Here is a 14,912-nt window from a genome sequence, read left to right as displayed (position 1 = left end):
CGCAGACTAAAATGGGCGGAGCAAAAGGAAGGCGAGAGAAAGTCAGCCCGGCTCACATCCCATCAGAAGCCGCCTCAGAACTAGTCTCTCTGAAGTTAGGAAAAAGCTTTCCATTCTCCTTGAAAAGATAATTGTCTCACTTAGTTTGCATAGTTTTGCCTAGGGGGGAAGTTCCAAGAGATTAGACTCTCTTCAGGTGGGAAGAGATGTTTATTGCTTAAATAAAGCCTTGCAAATTACTTAGCAGGCCTCGTTATTGTCTCCCAAGAAGGCAAGAGGGTTTTGAGAAACACGACAGTAGTCTTTATTCCTCTGCAGTTTCTAATCTGCATATTTTCAACTATGATGTTGATTGAGTAGTTTTAGATGCAGACCGTGGTGTGTTTAAAGGGTTGGTGTGTTATTTTGTTCATGCCTATGACCCTACGTTGTCTTGGATTTTGCAACCTCTTTGCTAAAATGATATGACAATAAATAAAGTTTTTTAAAACTCCTTTCTTTTAAGCTTTGGAAGGTGTGATGTCCACATGTAGAACGTTGGTTCCTCTTTCTAGGCATGTGCCTCTGCCCTTGCTCTAGTAACCTTTCCAGTGTCATGTTTCTGCACTGTCCCACCTGTGCTTGCCCAGTGGATCCTAGGTCTGTGTTTAATCATCGTTTTCTATTCTATTTCCCTTTTTCCTTTTGTCCAAAGGAAATGTCCAATGAGAGGAAAATCCCAGTGGAAGCCAGACACCGCTCTTCCAGCACCACTTCCCTCACTTCCCCTCACGATTCTCCTCCTGTGTTACCCTTTGATCCCCAGCACTATTCAGCCCAACTGCAGCACTACTCCTATGATGCACCAGTGCCTAGCATGGTAGGCAAGACACATAGGCAATCAGGTAATCACGGGGTCTTCTTCCTCCTGTGCGGTGGGAGATTAAATATGAGGCACAACTCTCTGGACTGTGCTTCTCTCCAATAGTTGTACCTTTGGGCATATTAGATAAAGTGTTGATTCTTTGGCCTCTGTCAAGTTAGCAGTATTTGTAAGTCCTGCCATAAACTGAGTGGTATGTGTGGAGAAGGCTGTGACTCCCACATTTATTGAAATGAGATGACCTTGTGGGTTTTTTCTTTACATACTAGCTAAAGGCCTGAAGTTTGATGGAAGAGTGGGAAGGAGAATACCAGCCACACCCATTCCCTACCTTAACTTATTCTCCTGAAAAGGGTCCTTATCAATGGTAGCTGGGCTACCATTTGTGAACCGCCCAAAGAGCTTTGGCTATTGGGCGGTATAAAAATGTAATAAATAAATAAATAATAAATAAATAAATACTCAGTATGAAGGGTACTGATAATGTTTTGCACCTAACTCACTTTTGTCTGTACCCCCAAGTGCCACACTTTGTCCCATAAGAATGAATGACAATTATTCACTTATTTGGAGGAAAGTAAAAGCAAGCATTCAGTCACGCCTGGGGTGTAGACTAAATCTAAACCCTGCTTCTGCTCAACCACATACTTGAGGTTATTTGCCCCTTCTCAGCTGTATCCCAGATTTCACTCAATTTTCTTATAAAACCCAGTGGAAGCCATTGACAACCAAGCTGCTTCCTTTGCCCTGTTACTTAATGACCCTGTTACGCTAAGTCATGGTGGTTAAGTATTTTGAGCTAAACATTATGGCGTAGTCTGTCATGTAAACCATGACTTAGCATGCAATGTGAACCATTCTTAACCATGGTGGTTACATAACCATGATTTAAACATACTAACCATTGCTACAAAAAGGGCTAATGGCCTAACCATGGCTTAGCATGTAGTCTGAAGGCAGCAATTATTTAAAAATTTGACAGGACGTTGGGAGATGTTACAGTTCTTCTTCGTGGTCTCTGTGCATCACACATATGGGCTCTGTGCCTGCGCAGGGCCAGGTCGGAAACTTCTCAAGCTGAAAACTTTTTAGGCGGGAACCCCTCCCCCACCGTCCACTGAGCATGCTCAGGGGTTCCCGCCTAATCCCCTCAGTTCTCTTCAACCGCCTGTGGGTCAACAGCGTTTGGAGACTTCTCTGTGGTATAATGTGTTTCTGATTATACCACAGAGCTGAAAAATCTATCTATTTTTCCTTCTTTTTCTTGCTTCTACAGTTTTCTCTTCTTTCCTATCTATCTATCTATCTATATATATTTGTTTGTCTTGTCTTGGTGCCTATGGCACACCAAGGCCTGTTTAAGAAGTGTTCCAACTGCGGACAGAAGATATCGCAAACGGATGGGCATTCCTTCTGCCTGCTCTGCTTAGGGGAGACTCATGTTGTGAAGTCGTGTGCTTTTTGCCTGAAGTTCTCAAGGCAAGCACGTAAAAACCGCGCAGATCGCCTTCGGGCTATTTTCTGGGAAAAGGCTTTGGAGGCAGTAGACAAAACGAGAGCAGCTCACGTTTCTACATCTCCACACAAGATGGAGTCTATGCCCCAAAATCCTCCGACAAGGAGTGAAGCCTTAGCGGTTCTCCCCTCCTCCTCTCAGTCTGCAAAAAAGGCGGCAAAGAAGATCTCTAAGAGAGCGAGAGAGCACTCTGAGGCTGAAAACCCTCAGAGAAAAAAGAGCAAATTGAAGAGCAAAGATGTAAAGAAAAAGCCATCGAAATCGATCTCGTCAGTACCGAGGAGCCCGGTATCGAGTACTTCGATACCGAGGCGTGAGACGGGGCATAAAAGCCCGATACCGAGTCTCACATTACAGAGACCTCCCTCGCATGCGATAAGCCCGATACCGAGGCTTTCGCTACCGACACCTTTCTCAATACCGAGACAGACGACTCCATCCTCGCCGCCGGTACGGAACCCTCTGCCGCGCGAAGAGCTGGTTGCTAATTCGCCGGTCCCGTCGCCGCTTCATATTGTTACAGTCCCGACGGATGAGCCCAGCGTGAGGGCATCAATTTTGGAAGGTGAAATCAGAGGTTCCTCGTTGGATAACACCGTGGCGGATCGGATACCTTTTTTCCCTCGGTACCAAGAAGAACCCATCGATACCGACGGACGTCGGTACCGACAGCAACCGCACGTCGATACCGAAGGCTTTCGATACCGACAAACACCTCCGCATGGATACAGCCATGATGGTTCACCAGTTTCAGTTCATTCAAGTCGACAATACTTCGCATATGGAAGGTCCCCACCGAGAGGTCGGGACTACTATGCCGATTGCTACCCTCCACAATTTCCTCCACGTTATTATGAGGATTGGAGACATAGAGGGCACCAAGAATACCACTACCCTCAGGAACGCCAGTATGACCCATACCCGCGTTTCCGTCACCCACCCTCCGAGACGGTCTCCCGTCCACCGCCTCCGGACGATGTTACAGACATGCCTCCACCGCCTCAACCAGCGGTACCGAGGCACACGTCACGACTGACGCAAGCGACGGCACCAACCACCACGGTACCGACTCAAGCGTCACAACCACGTCCGAGCTTGGAGCTGATGCCACGCGTTTTGGACGTCTTATCAGAGGAGGACTACCAGTCTGACTCCTCCCAAGAGGCTTCACCGGTACCATCCATTCCCTCCCTGGATGACCTTGTAGGGACTTCGGATGTGGTCTCCCCTTCAGAAGACCTATCGCACTTTGCCGATCAAGTGCAAAGGAAGGCGAGATCATTGGGGATTGAAATGTCTCAACCCATTGAAAAATTAAATGACCCAGTATATGACGATGCATACTGTGAATCAACTACTCCAGCAGCCATCCCATAACTGCCCGTGCTGTTACGCACTGCACAGCAGTCGTGGAAGCTGCCTTCCTCTATGCCACCAACGTCCAGGAGGTTAGATAATACATACAGAATACAAGAAAAGACTGCTCCTTTTCTTTTCACCCATCCCAAACCCAACTCCATAATTGTAGAGGCATCTCAGGGACGCACTCATAAGAGACACAATGCGCCTGTAGATAAAGAAGGTCGTCGGCTGGACGGCATAGGCCAAAGAATCTATTCTTCAACTGCATTGTCATTACGTGTGCACAATTACCAAGCCACCATGGCAAAATACCAACTCTTCTTGTGGGAGAAGATGGCATCCCTGTCTGGTTATCTGCCAGATGACCAAAGGGAACTGGCAAACGTTTTTTACACTGAGGCCATGACACCATCAAGGCAACAGCTTAACACAGCTCACCACGCGACAGACTGCGCCTCAAAAGCCATGGTCAAAAGCCATAGCCCTACGAAGACATGCATGGCTAAGGTCAGCAGGTTTGTCTCAAGAGGCACGCTCCCGTATCGAGGACCTGCCTTTTGATGGAGATGGCCTATTCCATTCTTCCACCAATGAATCGATGGAGAACATCCAAAAGGCCAAGAATACGGCCAAAAAGATGGGAATTGGGCAGCAGCAACAACAGATTCAAAGGGCATTCCGCCCAAGACGCTGGCCTAGGGCTCAACAGCAGTTCCAGCCCAGACAGCAGCAACACCTTCAAAATAGACCCCCTCTGTACCAACCCCAAGGTCAGTACAGGAGGCAACAGTTTTCAGGACGCTTCAAACAGAATAGAAGCAAACCAGACCAGAATCAAATTGACTGCCCTATAACATTAATCTCTACACCTAAATTTGGCGACATCCTTGCCCCTTTTTATAATAGTTGGACCACCATTACCACCGACAGGTGGGTCCTCAATATCATCTCCCGGGGCTACAAAATTGAGTTTACCACCCTCCCTCCCTTAGGAACCGTAAGGTTCTCTCCACCTACAGACACTCTATTGCAAGAGACATTGTCTCTTTTGGAGAAGGGCGCCATAGAGCGATTACCAACTCATACCCTAAGGTGCGGGTTTTACTCCCGCTACTTTACGGTTCCTAAACGGGATGGGGGGCTAAGACCTATTTTGGACCTTAGAGACCTGAACAAGTTCATCAATCCCAAAAAATTCCAGATGAACTCCTTAGCAAGCATCCTACCTTTCCTCTCCCAAGGGGACTGGTTTACTTCCATTGACCTTAAAGATGCTTACTTTCATGTCTCAATTTACCCTGACCATCGCCAATTCCTCCGCTTCATAATAGGGGAAGACATCTTCCAGTTTAAGGTGCTTCCTTTTGGTCTTTCTACTGCCCCCCGAGTCTTCACAAAGTGTATGGCACCAGTTTGCGCCTTTCTGGGGACTCGAGGGGTAGAGATTTACCCCTACCTGGATGTTTGGCTGATAGTGGCTAGTACGGAGCAGGAAGCTACCCGTAACACCCACCTCACCATCAACCTCCTTAACGAATTAGGCCTGTGCATCAACAAAGAAAAATCAAACTTTCAACCAACTCAAAAAATTAAATTCCTTGGAGCAATTCTGGACTCAACCCGCTCCAGGGCTTTCCTTCCGGAGGATAGAGCGACAGCATTAATTAGACTTGCGCTCAAACTCTTTCACTCCAAGACGATATCTGCTTTCTAGGTGCAAAGACTGCTAGGTCTCATGGCAGCTACTGTCAGCGTCGTCCCTTGGGCGCGCTTGCACATGAGACCTCTTCAATTGTGGCTTCTGCGGAAGTACGACAATACAATGGACGCTCATCGAGTGAAATTGTCGCTCCCTACCAAAGTAAAGGACTCCCTCCTTTGGTGGACAGATCTGTCCAACATTATGCAGGGCCTGGATTTCAGACCTCTACTGATGACAGACTGGGCCAGTATGTTTTCCGTCGCCGTCATCTCCTCTTGAGTCAACACTACACACCCTGGATGTGAGACATGCTCTCGCTTTCTACCAGTCCAGAACAGCAACTCTCCGGAGATCCCAAAGACTTTTTGTTTGTTATGGGGGCAAACAAAAGGGACTCCAAGCATCTCCGCGGATAATATCTGCTTGGGTTGTTCAGACTATTAAATTAGCCTATGAACTCGCTGGCCTCCCATTGGAGGGGAAAGTGCGCTCTCACTCCACAAGAGGAGTGGCCACTTCTACGGCCTTTGAAAAGGGGATCGCATTACCAGACCTCTGCAAAGCGGCTACCTGGTCAACACCTTTGACATTTGCCAGTCACTACCGCCTGGACATCAGGGCGCGCAGAGACTGTGCCTTTGGGCGTGCCGTCTTATCGGCAATTCTATGACTACTCATCTACCAACTGACACCACCCGGTAAGTCAGCTTGTTAATCGCCCATATGTGTGATGCACAGAGAGCACGAAGAAGAAAGACAGGTTGCTTACCTGTAACTGTAGTTCTTCGAGTGGTCATCTGTGCAGTCACACAACCCTCCCACCGTCCCCAATATGGTGTCATTAAATTTTTGATCACCTGGTGGTTCTCCTCAGTGAGACTGTTTAGGCGGTTTCAGGAACTGAGGGGATTAGGCGGGAACCCCTGAGCATGCTCAGTGGACGGTGGGGGAGGGGTTCCCGCCTAAAAAGTTTTCAGCTTGAGAAGTTTCTGACCTGGCCCTGCACAGGCGCAGAGCCCATATGTGTGACTGCACAGATGACCACTCGAAGAACTACAGTTACAGGTAAGCAACCTGTCTTTCTTAAATTTGCTCTCTATATGGGAAATCTTAGTTTTTTGATGCAGTTTATTATACTGATGTATACCATAAATGCTGTCATTGCAGCAAAAGTGGTTGCCAAGGATATATGTATGGTGTGGTCCTTGGCATGTGTTTATCAATAAGCATGGACTATTCTGATTTCCTGTCCTCTAAGTCTGGTATTTGCATCATGTTTACTCAGTTACCACTGTATTTAGGAAGATTTACTTCCTTACAAATGTGCCAGGACTGCAGCTTTAGTGGCCCCAGTTCAGTAATTTAGATGGCATCCCATCTCAGCTTTTAAAACCTGTATCTTATTTTAAAACCCAAGGATACTCAAATTCATATTTGAGTATCCTCGGAACGTGCGGTGTAATCCACCAAGCACTGTTATTGTTCAATTTCCTTTTATTTCAACCAATCAGTTGAAATAAACCAACCAACCAGTTCTTTCTTATTGAAAGAAATGAAGGTTACTCAGCATCCATGCATAGTGGATTGTGCTCATAAACTCTTGATTTGTTTGCAAAGCAATAAACAACCCAGACGAAAGAATTTTGTCTACAGTTTTGCTTACTGCATTCCTGAGCACATTTCCAAGAAAATAAACCATACTAAACACAATGGGACTTAGGTCTGATTCTGCACAGAATCAAGCTGCAAATACCAGAATTGGCTCACAGAGCTTAGACCATTTCTTACAGTCTGGTGTGAGCAATATTTTCACTTTGTTAGAGGTGATGATCCCATGCCAAAATATCTGCCTCCAGGCTTAGTTGGTGTGGGTTTCTGCTCTTGTAACAGAGCTTTGCTTGTCTATCATCCACATTTTAAATATTATGGCCAGATCCACAGTTTCACTCACCTGGGAGGAGACTACATAACAAAAGGGGACTACTACTCCAACTCAGAAGACAGAGCCTTCAGACTTGGAATTCCTCTCCAGATAGGGTGCTGTCCCATTTCCTACCTTGATCCCATGCATGTCTCCTTGCCCCCTTTCTCTGGAGCAAAAGTAGCCAGTGCTTCCCAGTTACAGGTTCAGTTACAGGAATTATTCAGGCCCTTCTATCCTGTTCTCTTCTCCAAATTAGTTTGGCAGAGGGATCTCTGAAAGAGGATCACTCAACTACTCTGGCCTGTGGCCATGTCACTCACCTCCTCCAAGTGGTTAAAGAATTAAGGGAGAGGGAAATGTGGCTGGGAACATGACTCAAATGCCCAAATCGGCAATCCCAGTGGGGTGAGGAAGGGATTCATTATGGGGGGGGGACTCGTGAAAGCTAAAATTACTATAATTTGCTTTTTATTCTTGGCATGTTGAATGCACAAAGTATATCTTGATCTTTTTTTTCTCGTAGTGGCACTTGCAGGCTGCAGGAACAGCCATAATCCTGCAATGACAAATCTGTTTGGGATGGAGTGCATCACTTATTTGTTGTGATCTGAGCTTGGTTGAGATTCTGGCATGTATTGCTATGCAATTATTAAGATTTAATAGAGATTAGCAGTTGGCTGGAAGAGTGACATTTAATTACAACCGTTTGAAGACAAGAATAGAAAGACAAAATCAGTCCAAATCATGGCTAAGAATATTGTCCAGCACTAACCTGTTGGCATATAAGGTCTAAGCTGCTAATTAATCTCAAGTATGGGCTGGGTGATGTCACTCAGGTGACTGATTCAGAACAGTTCATGCATCACATTACACACACACACACACACTCTGCACTTGAACCGTTCATGGCCTTGCTCAGGTACAGGCTGTCACAGAGAAACAAGTGAACTGGCAGATTATGGATCTAGTCAGCTACTCTTCCTGTGTTCATGTTTCTTGTAGTCTTCAACTACTTCTGCAATAGTAGGATTAAGCATGAGTGCTGGTAGTATTTAATAAAGACTCAAACTACTTTATAAATAACTTCCCAGATACACTAATGGTATATATTATTTTTTGGCATTCAGCTTGGGGCGAAACAAACACATTTATTTTCTGTTTTTGTTCTCAGGAAATCCGAAGAACATCCAAAAAATTCTGGCTGTGTCTGACAGGGGTGAAACTTTCCAAGGTGAAGACAACCGAAGTGTGGCACTGAGTTATGGGAGCCTCACTTACAAACAGCAGGGCCTGTTTTCTCAAGGACAGAAATGTTTTCTTAATAAACATTTAGGAAATGAAGAAGCATCAAATGCCTCTGGTTGCCCGCTGCAGCTGAACCACACTTCCAGACAAACAGCAACACTACCAGACAGACAAACAGTACATTGGGGATATGTTGCTCAGGCAAGAAAGGGGTCACAAGAACATTTACTCCAGCAGCCATTCCACCAAGGAAAGCATGAGTTCTATGCCACCGACGGTAGGCCATCAGTTGGCATGAGTTACAGTACCTTAGGGATACCGCATCAGGTTTCAAGAGACATAGATGGTTTTCAAGGTTGTCCTGTGCCTCCCGCACATGCTAAGGCTCCAGGTCCAAGGAGGGTAGATATGCCACCAGATGAAGATTGGCGGCAGAATAGCTATACCCCTCAGCCTGGAGCAAGGAGAATTTTGTCAGTGCACACGACAGATGGACCTTACTCATCCACATCTGAGATGCACCAGAAGATGCTAGCATGTGCAGCCATTGCCTCCATGCACAACAGTGGCTGGTGAAGTCTCAGCCTTTAGATATGATTGCTCCCTTATGAATTGTCTGAACTGTAGTTACTGAAATGCAATCGATAACAAGACAGCCAGTTTTTCCCCTTCAGTGTCTGTGCCAGTCTTGTCCTTAAAAGTAGCTATACAATAAGTGGAAGCTAATTGCACTGTGTTTCTTTTTCTGTACTGCTAGGTCACTGTCTCGGGGGAACTTTTCAGTGACTCCGTTTCCAGCTTCTTTCCACAGGAAATGATTTAAGGCTCACTACTAGCCAAAGAAGAGCAAGATTTGCATATGGGTTAAACATTAAATCCACTGTTGATGACAATAGGCTGCATTTGTCAAGTGAAGTGTCACTAGTAAACCCTTATGCCAACCTGCTTTTCAATCTTGGGTTATCCTTCTCTGTTAGAATGGGGAATGGGGAGACTGATGTGCTTTCTATGCTCCTCCAAGTGAGACATTTGGCAGTGCTCATGGGTTAATGAGGCAAATGTATCTTTCTTTGTGCTGAAGTATTGGGGCACAAGTGACTGCTGTAGGTGCTAGTGAGGAAGTGGAAAGAATGCATAGCTCAAATGCAAACCAGGCTCACTTCCACTCCTCAGAGCAGACTAAGGGCGCAATCCTATGCATGTTTAGACAGAAAAAAGGCCCACAACTTCCCATAGCTGGCTGAGGCATGCTGGGAATTATAGGCCTTTTTACTGTCTAGACATGCATAGGATTGCACCTCAACAGTGTTTCAAACAGCAAAGATTGTTAAGGCTGCACACTCCATTATAAGATGGTAAACACAGAATCACTTTAACCATTTTAGGGTCAGACATATTTGCCTTTGTAAGTATTTTCAATAAATCTATGAAATAGCTCTATTTATTGGGTGATGTTGTATAAATTGCTTTTATGTCTTTCAAACTGGCACGCAATTCTTGCTGTGTGTTCATTAACTCTTCCTCTGTGCACATCATTTTTCTCTCCTTATGGCATTACATGTTTTAGCATTTGGCTCCTGCAATTCCTCCTTGTCAGGTTCTACCAAAAAGAGTCTGATCTGTATGAAAAACTGTACTACAACAAAACATTTATTTAAACATAATGACGTGAAGATACATTCGTTAAATGTCTAGTCAGAAGATCATTGTTCTTATCCTGATCTTTAAGAAACAAAAAACTAATTTGAACTTCTCTGTAAAACTTTTCAGATTATGTTTGTATAAAGTAGTAGGTCTATCAGGACCAAGAAATGTAATTATGGTAGTTGCTACTGCTATAGCTGCTTTCATGTTCTTCAATTTTTATTAGAAACTACAAGGACTTAGAAATGTTCTATTTTTTTATGAAATCTCATGTTTAGAATTTTGTATTATTGTGCAATGTTATAGAAATGTTTAATAACAAAAGTTGGATATTTTGTAGGTGTCAAATGATAAAACATTTAATACCATATACCACAAAATCAGCTCAATGTGAGGGCTTTCAGAGCTGACATGGTAACATTAATAAACATGGAAACAAAATGACAGATGCTCCAGAAGAGTCAGTCAATTATCTTGGCCAATGCTTGTAAAATTTACATGCCACAAAATCAGCTCCAAGAAATCACCCTGCAAGATGAGTTTTATAAAGTGAGAAGACGGTATGGCTACAAATACAGAAAATACCGACGATGGCTATGGGGATAAAATGGGCACTTGCATTTGTTTTAGAATGAATGAAAAATTGAATGGAATGGATTAGTTCTGAAATTAAAAGTGGATTCAGGACTCCCATGGGGGGAGTTACCGTATTCTGCTAATGGCAATAATGCAGCACCTGGAGCATTCTGGTGAGGGCGGGGTGGGGGGCGTCAGGGAAAAGCTGCCAGTGAGCTCCACCTGCCACCTCCATTAGAAGCAGTGGCAACTATTTTAAAAATAAGAAAATGAAACTAAATGGGACTAAAGAAACAAATGTAAGTCTAATGAATGAAAAAAATATGATTCTTACAAATGGATAACAAAATGAATACCTTAATTAAAAAAAACCAATGAAGTACAGCTAGTTTTTTTCTCGTACATTCTTTGTAATAAGTGTTCATGTAAGCTGCACACTGTGGAACAGATACCATATTAGGGCTGCATTCTGATGTGTGATACTAAGGTCAAAGAGAGAGAGAGAGGAAAAGATGATGCTACTATGTTGTGTGCATATTTATTCTGCAAGGGCCACTTGCAGCAGAACTTTTACAGAAGTTCACCAGTGTGATGTAGTGGTTAGACTACGTGGTTCCTAAGACTACGGCTTAGGAACCTGGATGCAAATCCCAGCTCAGCCATGAAATTCACTAGGTGATCTTAAGTGAGTTGCTTTCTCTTACTCCTCACATCTATGTGAGGTAGATTAGGCTATGGGCCATATATTCTCCTCCGAGCTCCTTGGAAGAAAGGGTGTGGGTGTGTGGATAAATATACATTATTGTTTTTTTTTTTTAAAAAATGCTTTTAACAGTTAAGGGATCTTCTCTAGCAGAATTGCCCTGAGATTTGCTGTGTGTGTGTAGGAAGAAAGAGAAAGAGCGGGCAGTTGCACGCACAGACACACGCACCTTTGTGAAAGCAGATGGAAATAAAAACTTGCTTTTGTGTTGCAAAATGAAGTAAACACTTTGTACTGGGGAGGGTGTTTCTACTAGCGAGGTGGGTGTGAACAATCTAAGCTTTGTGGACTGTTCTTTGTCTCCCTGCTTTCTTGAGTCCAGCAAGGACATAGCACATTGTTACATTATTCTTTTGGCTACTATTGTCAAAGGCTTTCCAGTGTTACAATGGACACCATTGTTTGCTCCCACACACAACAATAAGACTGAAAAGTGGGTTGGTACATACTTGACCTCCAGATAAAAGCTAAAGTGCTCTCTAGTGTTCCCTTTAAAAACACTCACTATATTTTTGTAATGCTGACATTTACACTTTTTGTGGCGCTGATTACTAAATTTATTGCTCCTTTAACCATGATGCTGTGATTTCAATTCTTTATGCAGAATCCGAGCACTGGGTTGGATTAATTTATGAATATTTTTATACCTCAACGGAATATTGCATGGTTGGCCATTCAGTATTCCTCTCCAGCACTGTCATTCAGTACATTGTATTAAAATATTGTAGGCAATCTGTTTTTGTTTTGTTTTTCATTTAACTCCTATGTTACCTACTTCTAGTGACTCATTAGTAGGCTGCTGAAGTGGATTATTTATTTATTTTATTTCCCATCTTTCTGCCAAAAATGGTGTTCAGTGCAGCTAACAATAATAAAATAGATTAAAAACAAAATCTTAATTAAAATATAAAATAAAAGCAAAGTAATTAAAAACACAACAACAAAAGAAATAAACAGTACCCAATCAATTAATACTCCCCCTTCAGTAACAGACCAGCTTACATGCCAAAGTACATTGGCAAGTACATTGTTGGTGCTATATAAATAAATAAATAAATAAATAATAAAGGCATGCTTGAATAAAAATGTGTTTTCCTGCCATTGGAAGGACAACGAAAAGAGTGCCAACATAGGCTCCCTCAGGAGAGTTTTCCGTGGCTGGGGGCAGCCACCGAGAAGGCCTTCTCTTGCATCCCCACCAAACAAGCCTTCAATGATGGTAGATCCAAAGGAAGCACCTGCCCTAAAGATCTTAAACCCTGGGCCGGTTTGATTAGATGTTATCTAGGGCTTTATAGGTCACAACCTGTACTTTGAATTGTGCCTGGAAACAGACTGGTAGCCAGTGAGTTGTTGTAACAAGGGTTTGTGTTCCCTGTAACCAGCCTGGTCAAAAGTCTGGCCACAACATGTAGGATCAGCTGAAATTTCCAAACACATTTCAAAGGCAGCCCCACACAGTAGTTTAAGCAGGATGTAACTAAACTATGTGTGACCATGGAGAAATCAGACATCTTTAGGAATGGGTACAGTTGGTACAGTAGCCTCAGTTGTGCAAATGCACTCTTGGACACTGCCAAAACCTGGGCATCCAGGTTCAGGCCTAATCCAAGAGTACATCCAAACTGCAAACCTGAATCTTCAAGGAGAGTATAACCCCATCCAGCACAGCTTGAATTCCTATTGCCTGACCTTCCTTTTGACTAACTGGGAGCACCTCTGCCTTGTCTGGATTAAGCTTCAATTTGTTCACCCTCATTGAGTCCATTACCAACATCAGACACTGACTTAGAACAACTTCCTTAGATTTAGATGGAAAGGAGAGATCGGGTTGGATCAGCATACTGGTGTCACTAAATAAACTCCAGACAACCTCTTTCAGTGGTTTCAGGTATATGTTAATTAGCATATGGACAAGTTGGAACTCTGAGGGGCACCATAGAGCTATTTGAATGGCTATGGCAATGAACAGGAGTCCCCTCCAAGAAGGACTGGTGCCACCATACAACAGTGCCCCCAAGCCCCATCCCAGACATGGGTCTCAGAAAGATATGGTGGGTGTTATCAAAAGCCTCTAAGAAGTCCAGCAGAACCAATAGGGACACATTACCCCTGCCCAGTTCCTGGCGTGCGTCATCCACCAAAGCAGACTCTGCCTCATAACCAAGCCTGGAGCTAGATTGAAATGGTTCTCAGCGGTTCTCAACCTGTGGGTCGGGACCCCTTTGGGGGTCGAATGACCCTTTCACAGGGGTCGCCTAAGACCATCGGAAAACACATATTTCCGATGGTCTTAGGAAACTGTATTGACTGAACTATGTCATGTATCATCTTTTGTATTATTAAAGCTATTGTTATGTATTATTTTCATTAGCAAACCATCCCATGACAATGGATCGTGTAGAGAAGAACGAAAATAATTTTATGGTTGGGGGTCACCACAACATGAGGAACTGTATTAAAGGGTCGCGGCATTAGGAAGGTTGAGAACCACTGTTCTAGAGCATCGACGGGCAACTTGTGGTGCTCCAGATAGCTTGGCCTACAACTCCCATGACTGGTGGCAGGTGAGTGCTGGAGCAGTTACGGCACAGCATAGGGGGTAGCTGGCAGGGGCCCATCAGCATGACTCTGCCAAGGGCTCACTAGAGTCTCGCGCTGGACCAGGCTATGGATACGTCTAGAATTTCCGTGAAGTATATGTGCATATGAGCATGAGGTGAAAGACAAGCCACTATATCAGCTGTGAAAGCAGGACATTCTATCTAGTCCAGCATTCTGTTGCCATGGTGGTCAACCTACTGCCCTCATGTTCAAGCAGAACATGAGGGCAGTAGTGTTCACCCACTTGCCTTTCCCAGCAACTGATATTGGAAGGTATACTTACTAGTCGCCATTGATAGTCTTATATATCTAATACCCTTTTAAAGTAGGGTGAACATATTTGGGGAACCAAAAAAGAGGACACCTAGTGTGTGTGTGGGGAAGCAGCTTTCTGGGTCCTGCAGAAAGTACGTTATTCCCCCGCCACCTTAAAGAACCCGATTGGAGTGGAGGAGGGGAAAAGATTTCATTCTGCACCACCACCATCCACTCCAATTGGGGCCTTTTCTATAATGTCCACGAATGACCCACTTTCCCCTTTAAGACCTCAATTGGAGCTCGGGGTGGGGGAATGATGTGCCTCAAGAAAGCATGTCATTCCCTCCTGCCATGCTAATGGCAGCCTTAAAGGGGAAGGTGTGTCATTCCAGGACATTATTGAAAATTATAGAAAATCCCTCGACACCATGGAAAGAACAAAAACCAGGACAAATC

At 44.2% G+C, this 14,912-nt stretch overlaps 1 protein-coding gene across 1 annotated transcript in view; it reads left to right on the top strand.

The window, feature by feature from the left end:
* Positions 1-11,213, top strand: part of USP54 (ubiquitin specific peptidase 54) — a 127,512-nt gene extending 116,299 nt beyond the window's left edge. The window contains exons 21-22 of the mRNA XM_063128890.1: positions 695-884; positions 8,538-11,213. Of these exons, the coding sequence (XP_062984960.1) occupies positions 695-884; positions 8,538-9,187 (840 nt within the window). The 3' untranslated portion in view covers positions 9,188-11,213. The remainder of the gene's footprint in view (positions 1-694; positions 885-8,537) is intronic.
* Positions 11,214-14,912: the final 3,699 nt, after the last annotated feature.

The sequence above is a fragment of the Elgaria multicarinata genome, chromosome 6 (assembly GCF_023053635.1).
Source record: "Elgaria multicarinata webbii isolate HBS135686 ecotype San Diego chromosome 6, rElgMul1.1.pri, whole genome shotgun sequence".
Lineage (NCBI taxonomy): Eukaryota > Metazoa > Chordata > Lepidosauria > Squamata > Anguidae > Elgaria > Elgaria multicarinata.
Note: the sequence above shows the minus strand (reverse complement) of the source record. Positions and strands in the feature narration are given on the sequence as shown.